The sequence below is a fragment of the Mobula hypostoma genome, chromosome 9, assembly GCF_963921235.1.
Source record: "Mobula hypostoma chromosome 9, sMobHyp1.1, whole genome shotgun sequence".
In the NCBI taxonomy this organism is placed as follows: Eukaryota; Metazoa; Chordata; class Chondrichthyes; order Myliobatiformes; family Myliobatidae; genus Mobula; species Mobula hypostoma.
In genome coordinates, this window is record NC_086105.1 from 98788768 (window position 1) to 98816347 (window position 27580).

Consider the following 27580-nt stretch of genomic DNA (forward strand, 5'->3'; position numbering starts at 1 on the left):
CCGCCTCCTGATGTTTAATTTGCACTTACATGCCATCTCAATTCCCTTCTCCTCAGCTTCCTGTACCCTATTCTGACTGGTCCTCACCACCTCAGTCATTACTGAGCACCTCTCCTTCACAGCATTCACTTCATCCCTCAACTTACCTTTTTCTTGTTCCACTTCATGGGTCCTTTCCAACTGTTGGCACAAGGCTGTGGCCAGCAGCCAATAGCCCTCAGTATGAAAATTTATTTCTCGCAACAATCTAGCCACCTTACTTCCCAATTTGTCACCAGGATTATCTAGGCGATCATCCCAATTTATGGGAGGTCCCAACTTAGCAAGGGTGTTAGCTAGCACAGCAAACCCATCAGTATTATCCGTCCACCCAGGTATGCCATATTGTTCCTGGGCAACCTCTTTGTTCCAGTGAAACATTGTCAGCAATCCAGAAATCCTGCCGACTATGCCAACTGTTCTACAAAACTGATAACCAATAAGAATAACCGTGATGGGTGGATGCTGCAACTAATTGGTTTCGCTCGAACAAATGGACCCAGACTCGGTAGTTCCTCCAAGACACACTTTATTGTCTATATAGAGAAGAAATAGAGAGTTGCGAGAAATGCCTTATATTGTACAGAATTACTTAATATAATTCATTTATTTTCTCTATTTATCGTGTATTACATTGTACTGTTTCCACTAAGTTAACAAATTTACGACGCATGTCGGTGATGATAAACCTGATTGAATCTGATTCCATTTGGGTCCTTTTTTAAATGACATGCATTCCCACAGGTCGACCTGTGTATACAATGGTAACGTGGAGGGTGACGTGCATGCATCCTTCTGGAGGGTGAACTCACCTGGTGAGTACTAAAAAACGGTGCTGATCAACTGGCTGGAGTGTTCACTGAGATGTTTAACCTCTCACTTGACATTCTGTGGTACCCATCTGCTTCAGGCAGACTTCACCGTACCAGCACCTGAGAAGACTGTGGTAACCTGCCTCAAAGACTATTGTCCAGTAGCCCTCACAGCCATAATGATGAAGTGTTTTGAGGGGTTGGTGATGAAACATATTAACTTCTGCTCGAAAAACAACTTGGATCTGCTCCAATTTGCCTACTGACGCGACAGGTCCACTGCAGCTGCCATCTCATTGGTTCTTCACTCGACCTTGGAGCATCTGGACAGTGAAGATGCAGACATCGGATGTACTTCATCGACTACAACTCTGCATTCAATACTATCATCCCCTCAAAACTGATCAATAAGCTTCAAGACATTGTCCTCAATACCTCTTGACAAATTGGATCCCTGATTTGCTCACTTGCAGACCCCAGTCAGTTTGGATTGGCAGCAACATCTCCTCCACAATCTCCGTCAGCACAGGTACACCACAGGGCTGTGTGCTTAGCACCTGCTCGACTCGCTTTACACTTACGACTGTGTGGCTAAGCACAGCTCCAATGCCATGTTCAAGTTTGCGGACAACACCACTGTCACTGGCTGAATCAAAGGTGGAGACGAATCAGTATATAGGAGGGAGATTAAAAATCTGGCTGAGTAGTGCCACAACAACAACCTTTTGCCCAATGTCAGCAAGACCAAGGAGCTGATTATTGACTTCAAGAAGAGGTAACCGGTCCTCACCAGAGGTGGAGAGGGTCAGCAACTTTAAATTCCTCAGTGTTATCATTTCAGAGGACCTGTCCTGGACCCAGCACGCAAGTGCAATTATGAAGAACGCACGGAAACACCTCTACTTCCTTAGGAGCTTGAAAAGAGTCAGCATGACATCTAAAACTTTGACAAACTTCTATAGATGTGTTGTGGACAGTATATTGACTGGCTGCATCACAGCCTGGTATGGAAGCACCAATGCCCCTGAACAGAAAATCATACAAAAATTAGTGGATACAGCCCTACATCAGTGTAAAGCCCTCCCCACCATTGAGCACATCTACAAAGAGTGCTGTTGCAAGAAAGCAGCATCCATCATCTAGGACCCCACCATCCAGGACATGCTGTCTTCTCACAACTCTGATGAGGAAGAGGTACAGGCAACTCAGGACCCACGCCGCCAGGTTCAGGAGCAGTTATTATTCCCCTACCATTAGATTCTTGAAACAGAGGCGATTACGTTCAAAATTCAAAGTCCAATGTAAATTTATTATCAAAGTACATTTATGTCACCAAATACAACTGTAATACTCGCTTTGCCTAGCAGCTTAATATAGGGGGTGATAACCCCCTGCCCGGCCAAACTTAAGAAATCTCAGTTGGGTGGATGTTGCGTGATGTGTCCCCTGTTACAAATCAGTACCCTGAATAATAAACGGTACACAATATGCTATTAAACAATTAAGCTTTATAACTCTTACTTTGACTATATGGTTAGTAGAGAAACGAAATATAAAAGAAAAAGGGCCCAAATCTTATTAAACAGTCTGGACACAAAGTTGGAGCTCACCCATAGGCCGATCAGTCCCCATTGACCTCCTCCGATCGTCGCTGCCCTTCGGACCCTTGCTCCGAGTCCACCCTGCGCGGTGGTCTACCAACTCTCTCCATTCGCCTCTTCTCTCTCCCTCTGGCAAAAGCCCGCGAAATCAATTACTTCCAGAATCACTAGACAGGGCAACAAATTCCTGATTGGCTAACATGCATCCATGGTCCTGTTATCTCCAGTCATAAGCCAAACATTGCTGCTACAGAGAAACTGTTACTTCAGCAGTGAACATTACAGTGCATTACACAACCTCGAGATCATTTTTGTGCAGGCATACTGAATAACTCCATAATAGAATAATAACCATAATAGAATCAATAAAAGACTGCATCAACTTGGTTTTCAACCCGTGCGCAAAAGATAACAAACTATGCAAGTAGAAAAAGAAATAAATACTACTTATAAATAACTAAGCAATTGTCATGTCAGTTCATGAACCATAGCTCATGAATGTTCTCCTGCTGTGAGCCACTTACTGGCTATCTTCAGATCGTGGTTCTTGTTCAAACAGTTATACTTTTAATTGCAAAACTAGTTACAGCTTGTAGTTTGCATTTGCATTAATGTCTACTATGTCTTAAGCATGGACAATGGCTTCTTCACCTAACAGGGATCGTTTAATACAGCCAATTAACCAACCAACTCAGATGTGTTTAGGACGTGCGAGGAAACTGGAACCTCAGGAAGGAACTCATGTGATCTTCGGAGAACTCCACAATGCCAAAGTTCAATCTGTCACTGCTACAAAAGGACAAAAATAATATCAGAGCCCAAGAAAAGTAGTGTGAGCTACCCGAACAACTATCTCCCAGTTGCACTCACATCTACAGTGACAAGGTGCTTTGAGCAGTTGGTCATGGATTGAATTAACTGCATAAGCCAGAACCTGCAATTTACCTACTCTCACGGTAGGCCTACAGTGGATGCAATCTCACTGGCTCTCTAATCGGCCTTGGACCACCTGGACAACAGCAAAACCTACGTCTGGCTGCTCTTATTGTTTTCAGCTCAGTGGTCATCGCCATTATCCCCTCAGTAATAATTAACAAGTTTCAAAACCTGGGTCTTTGTACCTCTCTTTGCAAACTAGATGCTTGACCACAGTCAGTGCAGAACGAAAATAGCATCTCATCCTCACTGACAACCAACACCAGCACACCTCATGGATGTGTGCTTGGCCTACTGCTCTACTTTCTCTACACCCTTGTGTGGCTAGGCACAGCGCAAACAGCACCTATAAATTTGCCAGTGACACAACTGCTGTCGGCAGAATCTCAGATGGTGACGAGGAGGCGTACAGAAGTGAGATAGATTGGCTGGTGGAGTAGTGTCATAGCGACAACCTTGCATTCCACGTCAGTAAGATGAAGGAATTGTTCGTGGCCTTCGGGAAGGAGAGGTTGGGAGAACACTAATCAGTCCTCACTGAGGGATCAGCAGTGGAAAGTGTGAGCAGTTTCAAGTTCCTGGGTGTCAACTTTCTAACTGGTTGCATCACCATCTCATCTGGAGGGGCCACTGCACAGGACTGGAAAAAGCTGCAGACGGTTGTCAACTCAACCAGCTCCATCGTGGGCACTAGCCTCCCCAGCATTGAGGACATCTTCAAAAGAGGTCCTTAATGATGGACGCTGACTTTTTGAGGCATTGCATGTCATTAAGGTCACCCACCACCCAGAACAAGCTCTCTTCTTATTACTACCATCAGAGAGCAGTTACAGGAGCCTGAAGACAAGCACTCAAAGATTTAGGAACCACTTTTTCTTCTCTGCCATCAGATTTCTGGACAGACAACGAAACCATGAACACAACTTCACTATTTTTGCTCTTTTTTTGCACTTCTTCTTTAGTTTGGTTTATACATATAGCAAGTTATAGTAATTTTTATGTATTGCAATGTACTGCTGCCACAAAACAACAAATTTCATGACATGTAACTCAGTTGCTTCGAGTCAGTGGACCGAGCCATTTTCAAGGACTCATCAGAGGATCTGAATGAATACCCGAGAGGTTGTCATGGACTTTATAAAGCCACTCATTGTCGAGTGTGTCTCCACAAAATCATTCAGAATCATCCCCAACCAGAACCCCTGGGTGAACCAAGAGATCCGCAATCTGCTGAGTGCTAGATTGGTGGCAGTCAAGCTTGGCGACCAAGGTGTTGGATCTGACTGAATATTATTTACTTTGTAGCTTAATGATTAATTGTCTGCTTGTATTTTATATATATACAAGTAACTGCATAGTATACTTCCTTGTGGTGACATTGTGTATCTGCGGGTTTTCAGTGTGTCCCTGAGTGCTATGACTCTGTAAGCTTCTTCTGGTGTTGCATTATTCAAGTAGGAGCTTTCTGATAGGCGGAGTCTTATCTGAAAATTTGAACAGAGTTTTTCTTACCGCAGTAGAATACACAGAGGTGCTCCTCTGTCATATGGGGGGCGTTGAAGGAGCAGACCCAAATGCAAGACACAGACACTGAAACACTAGGAACAGGACTAGGCGTGACAAGGAAGCAAGGGAAGTGGGGAAGAAAGGATGCTGGACATGACACAGGCCCTGAATGAGACTAGGATATAGGGCCTGGGCTAGGACTTGACTAGAATAGCAGAACCAGGACATGGAACTGGGATCTAGGAGCCTGGGCATGGACTCAGAGCCAGAGACTGGACAAGGACCCAGAACCTGGGTCTTGACTCGGGCTCAGACCCCAGAACTAGGTGAGACATGAGGAGGCTTGAGTTCCTTGAGGCGCGAGGGTACTTTGAGGCTTGGGTTTGGACTCCAAGCCAGAGACTGGGCAACGACCCAGAACCTGGGACTTGACTCGGACTCGGACTCCAGAGCTAGGTGAGGGCAAGACATGTCTACAGGATTGGACGTGAGACTCCTGGACAACACAAGGGAACCCCAGCACAAGACGAGGGAACACCAGCACTGGGCTGGGCAAGGTACTCCTGGGCTGGGCAAGACACATGGACAGGACGAGAACACAAAGCCATGGCTTGGACAGGACAAGGTTCTTGGATTGTGGCTAGGACTGGACGAGGCGGGAGCGCGGAGCCCTGGCTGAGGGAGAGGTGAGAACGCGGAGCCTTGGTCGAGGCAGGAACATGGAGCACAGAGCCAGGACTCCTCCTTGGAAACAGGATGTAGGGCCTGGACTCATTGCACAGAACACAGAATACGACAAGACGATTCTCAACACAAGGTAGCGGCAGACGGCCAGACCTACCTAGCAAAGACGTGGACACAGACAGTTCCTAACACTAGGTAGCGGCAAATGGCCGGACCTACCTGGCGAAGGCAAGGACACAAAGACAGATCCTAACACTAGGTAGCGGCAAACGGCCAGACCTACCTAGTGAAGGCATGGACACAGAGACAGTTCAAAACAACAGTAGACAATTCCTTATCTTGCTCCAGCGATGGAACTTGACAGGGTTACAGGCGAGGCGAGGCGAGGCAACAGAAGGAAGGGGAACAGCAGGGAGTCAGACAGGAACAATCCAGCAGCCAGAGGCTGAATCCTGAAGGTACTTATGAAGCCAGCCCAAACGAGAGTCAGCTACCTCAACAGAAACTGGGGAAAACCGAAAACCTGGAATAAGGAACAGGGACCAGACCGTGAACTGGAATACAGATTTCACTGACTGGACCATGACCTTCTCATTGGGCGCCCTCTCATTTTCTCCCTTCTACTGCTAGCCTCTGCTGATGCTACTGTCCATTTTAGGCTTTTTTTTTGTTGTGTTAATGCTTAATATAATGATTGTGAAGCAACAAGTTCTGTGCCTCTTTTCTGACTTCTGAAGGAACCTTAGATTAAAAACATCGAAATCAAACAAAGGAAAGTATAAGAGGGCTATGTGTGACATTTGGAAAGCCATCTCACATGCAAGGTGGCAACTGCAGCCCAAACTCAAATCACAGATATTTGCTTGACCGCTGTGGCAGGTCTTGAATTTTATAATCTCCTACAAATGATATACAATGAGTGACAGCAACATTTCGTTCCCAAATGAGCTCAATGCCTTTTAAGTAACACACATCAAAGTTGCTGGTGAACGCAGCAGGCCAGGCAGCATCTCTAGGTTTCAGGCCGAGACCCTTACGTGCTAGTTTTGACCAACAGGATTTGCAGGCACCTTCACAATCCCCCCAATCACTGAAAACACTGTGACTTCAGTCTCTGAGGTCGACATGAGAGCACCCTTCAGGAGGGTGAACACATCCAGATGGCATACCTGGCCAAGTTCACCAGCAACTTCTATGTGTGTTGCTTGAAATTCCAGCATCTGCAGATTTTCTCATGTTTGCAAGCACTGCAGACCTGTGCTATTCAACTGGCTGGAGTGTTTATCTGAATGCACTGTTCTCCACTTACTCCACACCAATGCTAACCTTATCATCAAACCCGCAGACAAAGGGGGTGCTATTGTAATGTGGCAGACTGACCTCTATCCAGGTAGCAACTCTCAGACACCTCTTCTTACTTCCCTTTGAAAAGGACCCCTCTCAGGACCATCAAGCCACTGTGTCCCACACCATCAATAACCTCATCAACTCTGGAGATCTTCCATCCACAGCCACCAAACTCATAGTTCCCTTATCCCACACTGCTTGTTTCTACCTTCTACCCAAGATCCACAAAACTGATCATCTGGGTAGGTCCATTGATCTTGCCTGCTCCTGTCCCACTGAATTCATGTCCACATACCTCAGCAGCATTATAACTCCCTTGGTTCAGTCCCTTCTCACCAACATTCACAACACTTCACATGCTCTTGATCTCCTCAACAAATTTCAATTCCCTGGCCCAGACCGCCTCATTTTCACCATGAATATCCAGTCCCTATAGAGTTCTACCCCATCAACAATGCCTTAATGCTCTCCACTACTTCCTCAACAAAAGACCAACTAGTTCCCCTCCACCACCATCCTCCTCCATCTGGCAGAACCAGTCGTCACCCTCAACAATTTCCCTTTCAGCTCCTCCCACTTCATGCAAACTCAAACCCACATGGGCCCAGCTATGCCAGCCTTATCATTGGCTACATTGGACAGTCCACGTTCCAAGTCTTCACTGGTAATGGTCCCCAACTCTTTCTGTGCTACATTGATGACAACATTGGTGTTGCTTAATGTATCAATGCTGAGCTCGTCAATTGCATCAACTTTGCCTCCAACTTCCTCCCAGCCCTTAAATTCACTTGGTCCGTTTTGACACCTCCCTTCCCTTTCTCAGCCTTTCTGTTTCCGTCTCTGGAGGCAAACAGTCTACCTGTTGATTCCCATGGCTATCTTGTCTATACCTCCTCCCATCCTGTCTCTGTAAAGATGTTATCTCCTTTTCTCAGTTCCTTCGTCTCCACTGCATTGGTTCCCAGGATGAGACTTTCATTTCCAGGACATCAGAGGTGTCCTCCTCCTTCAAAGAATGGAGTTTCCTTTCCTCCAACATTGATGCTACTCTCACCCGTATCTCCTCCATTTCCTGGACATCCACCCTCACCCTATCTTATGGCACCTTAACAGCGATAGAGTTCCTCTCATCCTCATCTACCACCCCATGAGTCTCCGGATCCAACACAACATTCTCCCATTCTCCACAATATCTTCCATCTTCAACAGGATCCTCTCACCAAAAACCTCTTTACCTCCCCCTACTCTCCCCTTTCTGCAAGGATCACACCCCCCATGATTCCCTTCTCCATTCATCCCTTCCCACTAATCTCCCTCCTGACATCTATCCTTGCAAGCGATGGAAATGCTACACCTGCCCATTCACCTCCACCCTCACCTCCATTCAGAACCCCAAACAGTGAAGTAACACTTCACCTGTGAATCATTTAGGGTTGTCTGTTGTACCTGGTGCTCCTGATATGGCATCCTCTACATTGGAGAGACCTGATGTAAGTTGGCAGATCACTTTGCACCTTCGCTCCATTGGCCAAAAGCATCATTTCCTAGTGGCCAACCATTTTAACTCCTATCCCCATTCCCGTTCTGACATATTGGTCCATGACCTCCTCTTCTGCCAGATGAAGCCTCACTCAGGGTGGAGGAGCAACACCTTGTATTTCATCTAGGTAGCCTCCAACCCGAGGGCACGAACATCAATTTCTCCTTCGTTAATTACTTTTTCTATTTTTTTTCTTTTTCCTTCCCTCTTCTATCTTCTTCTGTTCCCAATGCTGGCCTCTTATCACTTCCCTTCACTTGCCTATCACCCCACCCTCCATGGTATCCCTCTCTTTTTCCTTTCTCCAGCCCTTGGCGGCATGGGTTTCCTCCAGGTTCTCTGGATTCCTGCCACAATGCAAAGACATGCGAGTTGGTAAGTTCATTGGTCATTGTGAATTGTCCTGTCAATGGGATAGGATCAAACTGGGGGGATTGCTGTGCAGCATAGCTCAAAGGGCCAGAAGGGAATACTCCAAACTATATGTCAATAAATGAATAAATTTATCTTTCCCACCCACCTGGCTTCATCTTTCATGTTCTAGCTTGTCCTCCCCCCCCATTTTTAATTCTGGCATCTTTCTCCTTCTTTTCCAGACTTTGTGAAGGGTCTCGGCCCAAAGCATCCACTGTTTATTTATTTGCATAGATGCTGCCTAACCTGTTGAATTCCTCTAGCATTTTGTGTGTGTTGCTCTGGAGTGCTTTCTGAGGTCTTCAACCTCACACTACAGCAGTCTGTGGTACCCACCTGCTTTAAGAAGACTTCAATTATACTGGTGCCTGAGAAGAACATGGTAACCTACCTCAATGGCTATCGTCCAGTAGCACTTACATCCTCCGTGATGAAGTGTTTTGAAAGGTTAGTGATAAAACATGTCAAATCCTGCTTGAGGGGTGACTTGGATCCGCTCCAATTAACAGGTCAACAGCAGATGCCATTTCGTTGGCTCTTCACTCAACCCTAAAACATCTGGATAGTGAAGATGCATTCACCATGATGCTCTTCCTTGCCTACAGTTCCATATTCAATACTATCATCCCCTCAAGATTAATCAATAAGCTCCAAAACATAGGCCTCTTTACCTCCTTTGGCGACTTGATCCCTGATTTCCTCACTTGCAGACCCCAATCAGTTCAGACTGGCAACAACATCTCCTCCACTACCACTATCAGCACAGAGGTGCCACAAGGCTGCGTGTGTAGCCGCCTGCTCTCCTCGCTTTCTGTGAGTCTAAGTACAGCTCCAATGTCTAAGTTTGTTGATGACGCCACTGTTGTTGTTGGCCAAATCAAAGGGTGACGAATCAGCACGTAGGAGGGAGAATGAAAATCCGACTGAGTTCTGCCACAACAACCACCTCTCACTTAACATCAGCAAAACCAAAGGGCAGATTATTGACTGCAGGAGGAGGAAACCAGAGGTCTATGAGCCAGCCCTCATCAGGGCATCAGAGGTGGAGAGAGTTAGTAACTTTAAATTCCTCAACATTATAACTTTAGAGGCTGAGCATGTGTGTGCCAGAGTAAGCAGGATAACCAGAATGCAGAAGCACTGGAACACATGTAACAGTAGTGGGCTGTCTTTCTTTGATTCTATTGCGTTTCTTCGTTTTTATGTGAACGCCCACAAGAAAATGAATCTCAGGATAGGTACTTTGATAATAAATTTATTTTGCACTTGAACTTTGATAATAAGCTTGCTTTTGGTTCAAAGCTGCATCATTGGAGCTGTCTGGCAGCAGCTCCACCTGTCCCATTATTCTGCTGCCGCAGCATCTTCTTCTCTTCCATTGCAGAAGCTCTCAAATAAATGCAAAAACGACCTGTGGGGCATTGTTGAACATTAGCTCTGCCGAGCTTCACTGGTGTACCCTGCTGACTTTACATGGCTGACCTTAACCCATTTTAAATATCAGTCAACGGAGAAGTGATCACTGTTCTCTTGGCAAAGCTTGCATGGAGTTGTTGGAATGTCTGGGTCAGCCTTCACCCTGGTTGTAATGTGCCTGAGTGATCTGGTTCTTCGCTGCTAGCACAGGTACATCTACATAGCACCCTCCAATTTTAGCAAAGTTCAGCCAATGCACAAAACTCCTGGCAAAGGTCCTCAAACTGACAGTTCCCATGTGTTCAGTTTGTAGCTCATCTCCTTTCAGTGAGAACACATGACCCTGTAATTTCAGTCTTTGGGCATCTGATCTAGGCAGTGTATCTGGCCAAGTCCTAAAGATCAGACCAACTGGCTAGAGTACCTAACGGACATACTCAACCTGTCATTACTACAGTATGAAGAGGCATCTATTGTAACAGTGCCCAAGAAGAGAGTGGTCGCCCACCATGCAGGCCAAGCTGCCACTGGGCAGCAGGTACATAAACCTGCATAACACCATGTTCAGGAACAGCTACTCCCCTTCAACCATTCAGTTTTTGAATCAAGTAGCAAAACCCTAATCACCACAATTTAGCAACACCGTGATCACTTTGCACTGAAGCAGGCTTCTTTTTTTTGTTCTACTTACATTCATTGTGCCTATACTTGAGCATAGAAACAATAAACTAGACTTTGAGCACTTACTGTTCCCTTTTCAAACATCCTTGGTTAGTTCTAGCCCGCAATAACTAAAATGTTCCCTTGGACTCTTGCCCAGTTGGTTCATTCTATCAAAGTGTTTGTGAACCTGCCTTGGAGCCAGATCAGTCTGAGTCCCCTGAACAACCTCAGAGGCTGCTTCCAGGAAATCTTTATCTACAAACTGCAGAGTAAAAATGAAACTTTCATTCCCTATATCAGATAATTTGGACGAAAGATCAATTTGAATAATAAATGCATATAGTCCAATCAATTTATTATCTCATTATCCAATCTTTGCCCTTTATAACTGGTTGACCAGGTTGTCTACAGGTCATTATAGCGTACTGTGCATTGAATCCTTGCAAAGTCTTTCCAGACCTCATACAAATAAACCTTAGGTTGACCCTTGTTTTTCACTCAGGGTAGATGATACTTTTGCTTATCAGGAGCTCCTCCCCACAATGGAACACTTTGCAGCTGAGTTGATTGGTATCTTTAAAGTTGTCTCATCAGACAGGATTATGATCTTAAACCCCTACTGTTGCATGCTTCAAGCACACACAAGAGCATTCTCATTAGGGGCAGATGTAGGTCATGTGGTCACTCAAACTTCCTCTGCCATTCAAAATGATAATGGTCAATCTGATTGTAACCCCAAATCTGCATTTTTGCCTGTGCCAGTTACCATTCTGCTCTTGCGTATTAAGAATCCACCTACCTCGGACTCAAAAAAATATAAAGATACTGTTTCCACCATTCTGTGAGAAAAAGAATTTCTAAGACTGATGAACATTTGAGAGATATTTTTCCCTGATCACTATTCTATATGGGGGTGATGCTTATTTTTAAACATTGACAGTCAGTTCTAGTTTTGCTCATAAAGAGAGAAATGACCTCCACAGCCATCTAGTCAAGGCTCCTTTGAATCTCAAGTGTTTCAATATTCGAGGCTCCAACTGATGCCACAAAGCAACAGAAGGTAAATTCTGCATCATCAGTAGTGGCTATAATATCACATGGATTCCCTTTTTGTGACTCTTGTGTCTCCGTGGATTTTGCATTTGACATCTACACAAGCTATGGTTGCAAGTCCTTCCCTTGGACACGACTAAGCTGCAGGCTCTTTCCACAGGAAAAGACTTTATCGAGACTCCTGCCATTTTTGGACACATGACCTTATCCTCATCCCTGGAGCAAGGTTTTGGAACTTGAAGCTGCAAAGATTTACAAGAATGTTGCTATTCAAGGGAAGGAGGCTGAGAAGGCAAGGGAACATAGGACACTGATGGATGACCTTATAAAGAGCAGAAGAAGCATCCCATTTCATCCTATTTGATGAAAGCTAACAGACCAAAAGACCATCTAGTCTGCTCCACCATTTCATCATAGCAGATCCATTTCTCCTGTCTTTTCCCCATATCCTTTCATGCCCTATCTAATCAAGAACCTATCAAACTATGCCTTAAATACACCCAATGACTTGTCCTCCACAGCCACCGGTGGCAATGAGTTCCACAGATGCACCATTCTGGCTAAAGAAATTCCTCCCTATCTCCATTCTAAATGAACGTTCCTCCATTCTGAGGTTGTGTCATCTGGTCTTAGGCTCCCCCACCGTAGGCAACATCGTCTCCTCATCTACTCTCTTGAGGCCTTACAGCGTTCCTTTTCCTAGGGCAAGGAGACCAAAAACTGGATGAAAGGTGAAAGCTGAAAGCTTTGAAAACAAAAGATCTGTGAAGCAACTTCTTCACTTGGAGGATGGTGTGTTTTTGGAGTGAGCTGCCAGAGGAGGTAGTTCAGGCAAATAGAACTACAGCATTAAAAAAAAATGATTGGGCAGATACTGTACATTTTAGGAAAGGTGAAGAGGGAAATGGGCTAACTATGGGCAAATGGAATTAGTTTAGGGTGGTAACTTGGTCAGCATGGATTTGTTGGGCTGAAGGGACTGTTTCTGAACTGCATTTTTCTATGACAATGACGTGTTTTCTGACTGCAGTTTATTGTTACATTGTGGGTGGTGCAAAGATCCTCCGCTGTCCTTTCTGTAGAAACTGCAGTCCTGCACTTTGCAGATTTGAGTGGGTCCTTTTGTTGCTTTGAACCTGTCTTTGAATGCATAGCCCATAAACTCTCCAAAGGTTTTACATTCTACAGTCTCTTAGTTTCTCCAGATTCACCAAAAGCTCATGCAGGTTACAGCACAATGCCTGTATCTTCATGCTCCAACCTTTCGCTTTAAAGGCCAACGTGCGATTTGCTTTCAATAAAAACAGAAAATGTTGGAAGGATTTAGCAGACCAGGGCAGCATTTACAGAGCAGAAGCAATGCTTCACTTCAAAACCTTATGAGGATTTCCTGTTTTTAGTTCAGATTTCCAGAATCTGGAGTTGTTTTGACTTTCATATACTATTTATCTCCCAGATTGTTTGCTTTGCCTACATTTTAATTTACCACATTTCGGGTACACAACGCTCAAAGCCTTTATAACTCGTAATTTGTTGGTTTCTCAACATCGAAAACAAATCTTGCTTTTCTTCCTTCCTATTAAGATATAAACCCACATTCTTTTTAGTTATACTCCTCTTGCCTATTCACTTAACTGCTGTAAATCCAGCTGCATTACCTTCATGTTCTCTTAACATCAACCTTTCTATTTAACTGCACACTTGGAAATATTATAATCCCCTTATCTACATCCTTAATGTAGACTATAAATTGTAACCTATCCATCCTTGCAGCAGACCACAAATCATAAGATCTGTTGTGTCTGTACTCAACTACATTTCACCTAAATAATCACACGCATATGCAGGAGATGGCTTTAACTGGTGTATTCACATTGCAGAGAGAGAGAGAGAGAGAGAGAGAGAGAGAGAGAGAGAGATGCATGGACAGACAACAGATCAATGCGCATGTGCAGACAACAGATCAATACGTAATGCTGGGGGGGGGGTCATTGCTCTAAAAAAAATAGATCCATACATTACACTTCCTCCCCCTTTAGATTAATGTAACCTAAAATTGTATATGTACAGAACAGTCCATTTCCCTCTTACAAACCATATTCAAATAAACATGCTTTCACAATAACAGTCCGTAACTGACTTCACTGTTCTAAAGATTCAGTCTTTTGGGTGGTGCTCTGTTGCTTTCAGGATAGTGCCTCTGGACCTGTGGAGTGACATCAGGTTTGGCAGGTGTCTTGTCTGAGACAATGCTCTCAGTTTCCAGCGTCACGTTGTTGTCAGTGACATGATCGTCACTGAGAGGTAAGTCTGGTGACTGTAATATGTCCGTCTTATTAGATGCAATAGACTTACGTGCATTCTTCAGTACCTGGTCCACATGACGTCTCCATGTCTGATCTCCAACATCTGCTGTGTTATCAGTGGACCAGTTCTTGTAGCCATACTGAGTGTCCACTTGTCTTCTCTACAATCACCAGCTAGGACTTGCTGTCCAATCTCGAAGCTCCTTGCTGCTTCATGGCAACTGGCTGAACTGTTTATTCTGCATTTCCCTCCAGAGGTCTGGTTTCAGGAAGTCCATGCAAGATCTCAGGTTTTGCTCATGAACAGCATTGCAGGTGTTTGATTTGTTGTCACATGAACAGAGTTACGATACACAAAAAGGAAGACGTCCACCTTGTGCTGTAGAGAAATGTCCTCCTTGTCCATTGCTGTAATGGACTTCTTAAAGGTTCGGATAAACCTTGCAGCAAATCCATTCTTTTTTTGGGTGGCGAGGAGCTGACTTGAAATGTCTGCTGCCATTTTTCTTCATGAACAGTCGGAATTCCTCTAACATGTATTATGGTCCGTTGTCATTCACAATTTTTCTGATAAGCCATTTCTGGAGAAGGTAATCTTCAGAACTGAAACAGTCTTTTCTGATGTGGTTGACTTCATTGGAATGACCTCCAGCCACTTCGAATGAGCATTCACAGCAATCAGAAACATGGAGTTTATGAATGGCCCAGCAAGGTCAAAATGTTCTCTTTGCCATGGTGAAGATGGCCTCTCCAATGGGTGTAATGTTGCCGGTGGGTGTGAATTTTGAACTTTTTGGCATCTCCCCCGCCCCCCCCCCCGCAAACAGCTTTTGGCAAAGCTTCAATCTGTTTATCTATTCCCAGCCACCACACGTAGCTCCAGGTGAGACTCTTCATCTCGACTGTCCCAGGTGTCCTTCGTGTGGATACTCTAACACTCTGGTGTGCAGTTTAGAGGGAACCACAACACGAGATTAACACATCAGGGTTCTTTGACATACTGACAGTTGGTCTCATCTCACTGAGAACTCTGGAAGCATAGGGTTACCATGAACTGGCCATCCTTGCATGGTGATGTCATAGACTTTTGACAATGTCGGGTCATTCCCTGTTTCACTTTGTATTTTAGAATTTGTGACTGGCAACTGGTCCACCTATGCATCCAACAAATACCCTTAAACTACTTTTGTGCAACTGAAAATTAAAATAGCCATAATTATCTTATGATTTTCACACACTTTCCTTACCTACTGATCAAAGTACTATGGTATGTAACTACTCCCGCATTTTGATCTCTGACCCTCTGTTCACCTCAACCCCTTTCAGGTTAGAGCCTCAGTTAAAATGGGGTGATTATATATTCAGTTGCAACCTGCTTCAACGTTATGAATATGCTAATTCCTCAGATTAACTAATATAGTAAAAAGAAACAAGAGCCAAGTCATGTTACAATTTTAATGTCTTTATTGGAAATTAAGTGATAAACAATTAGCAGCAATCAATATTTTATATCGTTTACAGACATTAAAGCAAAATTATCATCTTGCGAATACCAGCAATTCAATCTAGATGTAGCTAATTAGAGATATTCTTCCCTCTTCCATGCCCTGTCATTCAATACAATGATGTCTGATACTTTAACTCAGTACCACTTTCCTGCATTAACCCCATATCCTTCTCTTAATATAACTCAACTATCAAATTCTGACTTAAGTACCTTCTGTGAATGAATCCCCACAGCCAACATTGTTAGTGAGCATCAAAGATTCAAAACTCTCTGATGAAGAATATTCTTCACATCTTTGTCCTTAATGGTAAATTTCTTAATTTGCCAACCGGCCTTTGGTTTCAGACCCATCATCCCTGCACCTACCCTGCAAGGCTGGAAAGGAATTGTGTATACTTCAATGGGATCACCTCTCGTTTTCCAAAATTCCAAAGGGTAGAGATCCAGTTTACTTAATCTCTCCCCAAGCAACAAATTGGCCATCCCAGGAATCAAGCTAGTCATTCGTCGCAGCACTTTGTGGCAAGTTTATCCTTGATGAGTTTTCATAAATGTAATATTCCAGACGTATTCTCACTGGGGTCCTATGTCACATACCCACATTGGTGTCCAGCTTTGCATCATCAACAAATTGGATGCATTGTGCTTTGTGCCCTCATCTAAACAGTTGAGAGACTGTGATCAGCCAGGGTGCCAGTGTCAATCTTTGTGACACTTCACTGTGCACAGACTTCTAACTCAAAAGCCCTTGTTTATTCTACTCCCTTATTTTCTGTCCATTCATGCATCATCAATTCACACCAACTCTTTAACACCAATATTGTGCGCTCTAGTTTTGCTTATTAGCCAACAATGAAGTCCCTGGTTCATATACTGAGCTATTTGCATTAGCTGCTAATTAATGCTCATCAAATGCTCTCATGACACATCCCGACAGCCAGAGAATCTCCTCCTTCCAGTCATTTATCAGATAGGTGCCCCTCCTTTATCCATGTTGGGCATAATTCAAAGTCTCTTCACTTTGATAGGATATTGCAACTGTGACAGTCACATCAAAGTCACAGAGAGGAGCTCATGGATCGCACAGCAGGTCTGACAAGGGTGCCGAGTGTGAGGGACAATCCATCACTGTTTAATGGTGACTCTGAGGGTTCAGCTGGGGACTGACCCTGAAGTGGGGTTTCACAGGGTCCACTAACACAGGCTTCCTGAGGAAACTGTGAATTTCGGGATGCTGCTGGGCAATCTGAAAGTGGAATGCTGTCGCCATCAGTCATGGGCAAGTACTCCAGTATTTCCCTTTTGTCTTCCTGGTGCTTGTTGGCTACTTTGACCTGGAGCCCGATCTTTGCTGGGACCAGGCCACAGCTGGTGTCAGAATGACCCAGGGTGCAATACTCGTCGTTGTAGCTGTAACCTCCTTCCTCCTCCTGTGGCGCAGTGCCCAGGAAGATGTCCAGAGATGGTTCCTGGCACAGTGCCCAGCTGTCCTCCTGCACCATGAGGGGGAGAAACCCACGCAGCACAGACTCACTGTTGCAATAATCCAGCAACCGAGTGTGGTGAAAGGGGTTGTCAGACTCAGTCTGAAGGTTACTTTTGGTCTCCAAGTCAAAGGGCAAGTTGTGGTTGACTGGGATGGGCTTCAGACAGGAGATGTTAGAAACAGCTTCATCCCAGGGGTTCAGGATAACTGTAGCAGTCATGTTGTCAGGCAGTTTCTTCACCTTCCTCAGCTCCTGGCATGATTCCTCTCTTCTGTTACACCGGTCGCCAACATGATTTTTGCGGATCCATTCCTGAAGGAGAAAGCTAAAGTTAAACACCTTTTTCCCTATTGTACTGCACTCAAACAGCTTCTCTTTGGCCTGTTCCCATCAGTGTCCCTGTGCCAGCTTTGTGTAACCAGGCATTCCTCTTCAACCCACCACCATTCCCTCTTGCATTCCACTAATTAGCAATCATCTCAGCTCAACCTGCACCCACATCCCTCAAAGGCAGGAGCCAAAACATGAGTCTGGCTGTAGGGGATGGATTATGTCAATTCTCGAAAGGGAAGTGTTTCATAGAGTTAGTCATTTTTCTGCCAGTATTAGAGTGTATTACATCGAGCTTGACTGTTGTACTTAGTGTAAACTTGTTTTCAATACTTCCTGACGGACAGTCGGTGTGACATGTGTTGTATGGAGATCAACTGTTTCACGGTGTCGGGTGTATTTTACGCAGCATGATGGTCAGTCAGTGTCACTATCACATTGACTGACCAGCAGACTATATTCAATACTGCCACATACTGGCAGTCAGTATGTCCAGTTTGACTGCTCCACTGTTGGCGTGAAGGTTTGTTGTATATCACCTAATGGTCTGTTAGTGAGACAGTGTGTTATATCCATTTCCACTGTATAAACAGTCTGTCACTTCCTGTGAAGGACATTCTCGGCCACACTGATGGTGGCCTAACCTGCTATGTGCAGGGTTCATTGAATAATGGTCAGAAATACAAAACGCAGAGGTTTTTGTTTCCCAACGCCTTTTCATCAGAGCCAACATCTGTCTCAGTGAGGATGCGGAGATTGGCTCCTCCCTGTCCCCTCGGTAGGAATCAATGTCCCAGGAAGCTTTAGGGAACCGGGGCAAGCTGTGTCCACTCCAGAGCACTACCTTGAAGTTTCCGTTGTGTTGATTGTAGAGAGGCTGGAAGTAGGAGGCTGGGTTGGGAATGTGAACCCACACTTTACTGACAACACTAGAAAGGGGCAGAAATCACAGCAGATGTTAGCATTCAGACAAAGTATACTTTAAAGCAGCTGAATCAAAGACTATTTCACTCAAATTTCCCTCCAAGTACAGAGCTGTACTGAAGGAGCGGGAGCTTCGAGGGCTGCTGAAATATCAGAGGGGATGTCTCTCAGGTGAGGTGTTAACCCAGGGCATCGTCTGCTCTCTCAGGTAAATCAAAAGGATTCATGGGCAGCAGGGTGGTGTGGGGGTGAGCAGAACACTTAACAGTACAGACAACCCAGGTTCAATGCCTGCCACTGCCTGTAAGGCAGTCCTGACACCACGTGGGATTCCTCCAAATGGAGCATCAGAGTCAGCGAAGCAAGTGGGGTGCAAAAGAACCGATGCGGATGGAACACAAAGGAGTTATTGAAGTACGGGATCCATTCTCACCAGTAACAGAGACACTGGGGGAGATAGTCACCAGTAACAGAGACACTGGGGGAGATAGTCATCAGTAACAGAGACACTGGGGAGATAGTCACCAGTAACAGAGACACTGGGGGAGATAGTCACCAGTAACAGAGACACTGGGGGAGATATTCACCAATTTCAGAGACACTGGGGGAGATAGTCACCAGTAACAGAGACACTGGGGGATATAGTCACCAGTTTCAGAGACACTGGGGGAGATAGTCACCAGTTTCAGAGACACTGGTGGAAATGATCACCAGCTCCAGTGACAGTGGGGTAGCCTAGGGCAGATTATCAATGGTTCAGTGACACTGGGATTCACTTACTATTTACAGGAACACTGGCAGAGACTCTCACCAGATCCAGTGACCCTGTCAAAAGACCACCACCCACACCAGTGACACCCAGGAAAAGTGTCACCATTTACAGAAACTCTGTGGAAGACTGGCACCAGCTCCTGTCACACCGGGCGAGGCCACAACCATATCTGATGTCACCAGAACTGTTATTCAAGGGAGGAACTCACCGCGATGGCAGCTTGAAGTACAGGGACATGAAAATGAAGATTGCCAACAGGAGTGGAACAAACACAACGAACAGCAAGTTGTTTTTTTGTGACAGTCTTGAAGCTTTGAATAAAGAAGAAAATTAACTACAATTATTATTGTGGAATATCAGAGGACCAATTCACAAGACCACATCAGGATTCCGATATGCACTGTGGAAATTGTACCTGGGTGCTGTTTTCATGTCTTTCTTCAAACTCTGAATTTGGTCATGGCTAGTGTGTTGTTTAAACACTTCTGAGAGAAATTTCAGATAATTACTTTATGATATTAAATTTATACTTCCAACTTCAACTTTCAAATATAACCATTAACTTTCACACTGTCCCAACAATCACTGCAAGAGTAGGTGGGTAATGCATTATATTTATTGAGCTATATATGTCAGTTCTCCAGCAAGCCAGCAGAAACTATATCGCCTTCAGTCAGTGTTTCAGTCTTTGGCAAATGGCATTTGATTGATTTGAGCTTATGATGTGTTTGATTAAAATAAAATGGAACCTCTATTAGTTTTGTAAGTTAAAATCTGACATGTCATCAGCAAGCATATTGTTCCTGATCTGGTAGGAAAAAAAGAAACTCTTTTAAACGGAATCAGTGAGAGAAAAGGGAAGTGTGACAAACATCTGCTTTTCTTCATAAAAGGGAATAAGAAGGGAATGAAAATAGCTCATTGTCAGTATTTGATACTCAGACCCAAACATGAGTGAAATATTGTGGGTTCGTAGCACATTTCTTTGTTGTAAACAACATCATTGGTGGAAATAAAGAGTGATCTATCCTAATAGTGTGGTGAGAGCCTCCACGTAAAGCAAACCTACTGAGGCACTAGCAACCCAGTAGTGACAAGTTCAAAGAATTGCTGGGTTTATTGTTGAATCACTTCAATCCTAAGCCACGCCAGATCGCACAAATGCTTAAGTTTGATTCGCAATTATTGTTGTTAATACAGGATGAACACTATCTTACATAACAGATATAGCCATTCCAAACACACACAATATACAGAAATCAATAAGTGAAAACACCAGGAATGTGCTGAATTAAAAAAGGAAATTGAAAGACTTTGGAATATGAACAGGGTATACATTATCCTAATAGAAATATCTACAAATGGTATCATCCCAAAGTCACTACGCAATCGTGATAAACAATTAGGCCTGCACAGCAATATTATGTTATCTTCAGAAAGCCACAATACTAAACACCACTAGAATAGACCGAATGTTCCTAGCAATTGAGAAATGAGTGTTATTATTATTATTATTATTATTATTATTGAGATACAGTGCAGAATGGGCCTCTTCAAAACAGTGTGAAGGTTAATGGTTATATTTGAAAGTTGAAGTTGGAATCATAAATTTAATATCATAAGTAATAATCTGAAATTTCTCTCCGAAGTGTTTAAATCGGCCGGAGGAGAGAGAGCAGCACGCCGTGCGTGCGCAGCCCTCCGGTGAAAAATGATGTCGTATCCATTAAATAGGGGCCGTGGACAATTCTGATTTGATGGAGACAGACGTGAAAGCACAGAGGAACACCTGGAGAAATTTCTGAAACGCCAATTCGCTGCTGTTGTCACTGCACAGTCAGGAATCTTCCAGTGGGAAGGCCTCAAAATCCCCGGCTTTGCCTGCTGTTGGCGACCGAGATTGAGGTCGAATCGTTCAGACAGAGATGGCGCTCAGTACTCGGTGTCGGAGAGCTGATCGGAGGCTCGAAGTTTTCGGATGACTCAGAGTTGGACTGTGTTCGGGTATGGCAGGAAGAGTTTTTCTTCCTTCTCCCGTCTGCGTGAGATGTGGGACATTTGAGAGACTTTGAACTTTTTACTGTGCTCATGGACTTCATCAAGTTATGGTATTGTTGCACTGTTGCAACTATATGTTATAATTATGTGGTTTTGTTAGTTTTTTCAGTCTTGGTCTGTCTTGTGTTTTGTGATAATCACACCGGAGGAAATATTGTATCATTTCTTAATGCATGCATTACTAAATGACAATAAAAGAGGACTGCATGTCTTCATAATCTAAAAAAAACACACAAAACAGTGGTCGAGTATGCAGCCAAACTGAAGCATTTATTGCAAGGCTAATTATGACGACGCACTGTTACATGCTAAAGGGAAGGCAGGCACAGAGATTCAGAGATAGCTTCTCATCAGAAGTGGGGGGGGGCAATGAGGGGACATTGAAAACTGCTTAAACAATGCAACTTGCAAGAAAAAAACATTCTGCACTCGCGAGTGAAACCAGTTATTCGATGTAACTCTGTGCACAGGAGACCGGCAGCAAAACATACTGCTCTGGAGTAAACTAAAGATTACATTGAAAAGGGAAATAAATATTTTTACCACAATGGTAGGAAACTTATGTTATTTGGCTGCTGCTGTAGGTAGGAGAGTGTCATAATATCTCATGACTTATTGCAGTTTATTTCACTCAGTGGTCCCCAAGCTTTTTTGGGTTACCTCTCCCTTGGCTTGGACCACATCCTCAGTACCCCCTCTCCCTTTGCAGCCACTACATAAAACGTATAAAGAATTGCTATTTATGATGCACTGTGAAAGAAAATAGAAACTGCAAATTCAAAGCAGTGACAAATAATTGCAAAAGTATTCAAATCTATTTAAAGCTACAAATAAAATTATTTCTTTATTTAATTAGAGTAAAAATAACTTTCATCAGCAATTTTAGAGCATACATTAGTAGTCAACTATCTTCTACTTCATTCAATGAACATTGCGGGAGAGCGAGCGAAACCAGCCCGACACTCGGGCTTTCCGGTCTATCCGGACCAGTGTTTAAATTGTCCAAGTACTGAGCGGAGCCTCGCTCTAGGACCCGGGCCTCAGCATAGCGACACGCTCCGGGCCGCCCAGCCCGAAGCCATTCTCGACCTCACCAAGCCGTTCTCGGCTCGGTGCTTGGGCCAATCCATCCTCGCACCCGGGTTAGGTGGGCTGCTCCTCATTGACTCCTCTCCAACTCGCTCACTGCAACTCCGGCTGCGATACCAACTCTGTCTGCGGCCCCGTGAACACATTGTGCTTCGGCTTTGCCATGCACCGGCACCGGCCATCCTTTAAATCAGCTTTGTCACCACTTGCCTCTTCCTTCACCGACTGCACTTTCCCCATCGATGCTCCCTGGCCTGCTGAGTTCCTCCAGCATTTTGTGTGTGTTGTTCCTTCATTGTTTGCGGTGATAGTTGACCACAATTTACTTCAGAAAAGGTGTCATTAGTAATGTTTTTAGTCATATTCCTTGCCCTTTGAACTACCAGTGAGCCATTGAATATGTTTGGTAACACCATCTTCAAATTTCTTAATTTAAGGCTGTAATCCCTCAGCTGCCTCCATCAACCTTTCGAAACTTCCACTGCCCCCTGGGGCAGGGGCAAAGCGCTTCCTTTGGGAACCACTGATTCAGCTCTTCATATTGATGCCAGTTGTCAGAGGAAACTTATCAACGCCTTTCCTCCACCTTATTCCCTTCAACAACTGTCTTTCCTCTCGTCCCAATTCTCCAGCCACCTGGCTACACCGGGCTCTAGCGGCCATTTACAATGGAAAATCAGCGGCCAAGCTCGAAAGAATTTGGGATGTGGGAGAAAACCCACGTGGACACGGAGAGAAAACACAAACTCTGTACAGCCTGGAGATCAGGATGGAGCCCAGGTCACTGAACCTGTGAGACAGCAGCACTACCCGATGCAACACCACACCACCCAGATGCAGAGTAAAAAAACCACACTGACCACACTCGTAGAAACAAGCGTAAAGTCGAGCAAACAAAATGAAAGAAATGAAAGGAAGATGCTCAACTTTTCCCAAATGTCATTGTGTAGAGGCAGCAGATGAAGGCTGTAACACAGAGGTTGTGTTCACAGTATCTGATGAATAGAGAGCTTGTAGTCACTGGAATCTGGAACAGAAAAAGCAAACTGCTGGAGGAATTCATTGGGTCTCGACATGAAAAGTGTGCCTTCTCTCTGCCTCCACTGATGCTGACTGACCCGCTACAGCAACGTCCTTCAGCAGCTTAATTAAATAAAGAGGGAGTGACTTAACATGCGTAGGTCAAAGGAGCTTAAGTTGTTGGCCTGGACTACTCTGAAGCACACTATATATGCACGCTGTCTACTGCCTCTTGGATTCTCCAGCAAGAAGAACTAGAAGAGATTCAATGCAGCGACCAAGAGGTGGACTACAAATACAAGGAGTTCCTGGACTGGAAACCACCGCTCCTCAGGGGGAATGAAAGAGATACGTGCAGGGCAAGTTCCAGCACAAAAACACGTGACCTCAAGAACAGAGGTGGACAGGGACACTGAAGAATGGAAGAACAGAGGTGGACATGGACACTGAAGAATAGAAGAACAGAGGTGGACAGGGACACTGAAGGAAGCTCCGCCAAAAAACCGATGGATTCTTCAGCACTGCCTAAAAGCCATCTCCGGCCTAAGCATTGAAGAACATAGGTTGATAAAGTGCTTAAGAAGACTTATGGAATGCCTGCTTTTATTGGTCAAAGCATTGAGTTGAAAAGTCAGATTATACTGCAACTTTATAAAACTCTGGTTGGGCCACGTCTGGAGTATTGCATACAGTTCTGGTCACCCCACTGTAGGAAGGATGTTGAGGCTTTGGAGAGGGTGCAGAGGAGGTTTACAAACAAGCTGCCTAGTTTAGAGGCTGGATAAACTTGTGTTGTTTTCTCCAGAGCAGTGAAGACTGAGGGGAGATCTGATAGAGGTATATAAGATAGAGTGGACAGGGAGTATCTGTTTCCAAGGGTTGAACTGTCTAATACCAGAGGGCATCCACTGAAGGTGAGTGGGGGTAGATTCAAAAGGGAAGGGAAGGGTATGTTTTTTACTCAGAGCGTGGTGGATGCCTGGTGTGGCGGTAAAGGCAAATACATTAGAGGTTTTAAAGAGATGTTTGGACAGGCACATGGATGTAAGGGAGATGGAGGGATATGGTCATCATGTAGGTAGGAGGGATTAGTGTTTGGGGGTGGTTTTCAGCTGGTTCAGCGCAACATTGTGGGCTGAATGGCCTCTACCTGTGCTGTATTGTTCTATGTTCAATGTTCTAGCTTACCTTTATCAAGAGACAAGAATAGAAGTGAACTCATCCAAGACAGAGAGGAGGAAAATACCTACAGGACCGAACATCTCGAAGAACTCCATAACTGTGACTCTGCCCTTGATGTGGGACCTTTATTCAATCTCTGTTCAAACTAACTCCCTCACCACTCCTGACCATTAAGGGCCCAGAAGTAGACAGTATCTCTGCCAAAGTTCAATATACACAACTACAAGAAGTTTCTGCCACTGAATCCAACTTCAGTCGTAGAACATGGAACATAGAGTAGTAGAGTGCATTGACACACAGCTAACCAACTTTGTAAATCACAAACACAAGAAAATCTACAAATGCTGAAAATCCAAAGCACCACACACAAAAGGCTGGAGGAACTCAGCAGGTCACGCAGCAGCCATGGAAAAGGGTAAACAGTTGATGTTTCAGGCCGAGCACGTGGGGAGCAGGGAGAAGAAGCAGAAGGTGGGGGGGGGTGATGATAGGGAAACCATGGGATGGGTGAAGTGAAGAGCTGGGAAGTTGATGGGTGAAAGAGATACAGGGCTGGAAAAGGGGGAAGCTGATAGGAGATGTTCATGCCATCACATTGGTGGCTATGCAGACGGATATAGAGTGTTCCTCTTTCAACATGACTATGGCCTCATGCCGGCAGGACTGACATGTCGGAATGGGAATAGGAAGTTGGAATTGAAATGGGTGGCTGCCAGGAAATCCGCTTTTTGTGGCTGATGGAGCGAAGGTGCTCGACAAAGTGGTCTCCCAATCTACGTCAGGTCTCACCGATATACAGGTCACACTGGGAGCACCGGGCACAGCATATGACCCCCAAACAGACTCACAGGTGAAGTGTCACCTCACCTGGAAAGGCTGTTTGGGACCCCAATGGTAGTGAGGGAGGAGGTGTAGGGGCAGGTATGGCACTTGTTCCATGTGCAAGGATAGGTGCCAGGAGGCAGATCAGTAGGGAGGGGCGAGTAGACAAGGGAGTCGCACGGAGCGATCCCCATGGAAAAAGGGAAGTGGGGGATGGGGGGAGGGAAAGATGTGATCAGTGGTGGGATCCCATTGGAGATGGGAGAAGTTATGGAGAATTACGTGCTGGACGTGGAGGCAGGGTGAGGACAAGAGGAACCGATGGCTGGTGGGGTGCCGGGAGGATGGAGTGAGGGCAGGCGTGTGCAAAGTGGAAGAGATACGGGTGAGGGCAGAATTGATGGTGGAGAAAGGGAAACCCCTTTCTTTGAAGAAGGAGGACATCCCAGTTGTTCTGGAATGAAAAGCCTCATCCTGAGAGCAGATGCAGCAGAGACCAGGAACTGAGAAAAGGGGATGGCATTTTTGGAAGTTACTAGCTAATTTAGTAATCAAATGCCCAACTAAACTAATCACTTCTGCCTGCACAATGTCTATTTAATTTAATTTCCTGCTCATTCATATACCTATCTAAGATTCTCTTGAATTCCTCTATCATATTATCCCCATCACCTCCCCCACCAAAGGCTGTGTCTTCCAGGCACCCTCCGCTCTCTGTGTAATTCATTTCAAGCCTGGAATGAAGATATTGGCTGGCTGTCCCATCCACCGATGTCTCTCATAATCTGATAAAACTCCATCAGATCTGCCCATAGCCTCTTCCACTCCAGAAAAAAACAACCCAAGTTTGTCCAAACCCTCCTTATAGTACACAGCACTAATCCAGGCAGCATCCTGGTAAACCTTTTCTGCACCACCCCCAAAGCCTTGATATCCTTCTTTAAGGGAGCTACCAGAATTAAATGCAATACTCCAAATGTAGAGTTTTATTAAGCTGCAACATAGCTTCCTGAATTCTGAACTCAATCCTTTTTTTTAATAAAGGCAAGTATGCCATGTGCCTTCTTTATCCCCTATCAACCTGTGTAGCCCCTTTCAGGGAGATAGTTCACTTTAATTGTCATTCAACCATACATGAGTACCTATGAATATAGCTGAACCAAATTACATTGCCCCGGGACCAAACTGCAAAACACAGTACCAACAGTCAAACTCAGCACAAGGCACGTATAGCACATACAAGATAGCAAGCACATCTAAGATATCAGTAAACTACAGTCACACACAAAAAAATATAGTCCAAGAATCTGAGTCCATGAAAGTTTGCCTCTGGTGGAGCGAACTGACTTTGACACCTCTCTCCCGGGCAGCAGTAAACAGGCAACACCATGGCTTAAGGCCTAGTCTTCAAAGCAGCTGAGGTCACACAACTCCCCCGCCGTCTGCCAATAAATCATTGAATTGGACTTGCAGCATTCCACATTAACAATGTCCAATGGGGTCTTGTGATCACAAGGAAAGCAGCTATGATGATCACTTGCTGTTAGACTGCACACCATCTTTGTGCACTGACGCTGGCTGACGCAGGCAGCAACACGATCCACACCAGGTCCAGCTCCATCAGTTTCTCCACCAATGAGCAACTTGCTGATGGGTCAGACCTGCAGGACTTTAAGTTCCTAATGTCCAGCTGTCATAAGGAGGTGGCTGGGAACGGATCTAAGTGCAAGACACAGACACTGAAGTACTAGGGACAGAACTAGGATACAGGGCGAGGGCAAGGACATGGACACGAAAACCAGGAACCCAGAACAGGACTGGACAAGGACTAGGAGCCCGGGCTTGGACGTCGAGCCAGAGACTGGAAAAGGACCCAGAACCTGGGTCTTGCCTCTGGCTCGGACCCCAGAACTAGGCAAGGGCATGACTTGGCTGACAGGCAGGACGAGGCTGGAGACCAGAGACTTGAGGCGAGGCTGGAGACCAGAGACTTGAGGCTTGGGGTCTTGAAGCTTGGCTTGGGGCAAGGCTTGGCTAGAGACTTGAGGCGAATCTGGAGACTAGAGGCTTGA

The 27580-nt window shown here is 44.9% G+C and overlaps 1 protein-coding gene across 3 annotated transcripts in view; it reads right to left on the reverse strand.

The window, feature by feature from the left end:
* Positions 1–15789: 15789 nt before the first annotated feature.
* The window catches only part of LOC134351306 (interleukin-9 receptor-like), a 66429-nt gene continuing 54638 nt past the window's right edge, over positions 15790–27580 (reverse strand). For all 3 annotated transcript variants that reach the window (XM_063057374.1, XM_063057375.1, XM_063057376.1), the window contains 3 exons: positions 19546–19648; positions 18486–18570; positions 15790–17623 (listed from right to left, as the gene is read on the reverse strand). In XM_063057374.1, coding sequence (XP_062913444.1) covers positions 16883–17623; positions 18486–18570; positions 19546–19648 — 929 coding nt within the window. In that variant the 3' untranslated portion in view covers positions 15790–16882. The remainder of the gene's footprint in view (positions 17624–18485; positions 18571–19545; positions 19649–27580) is intronic.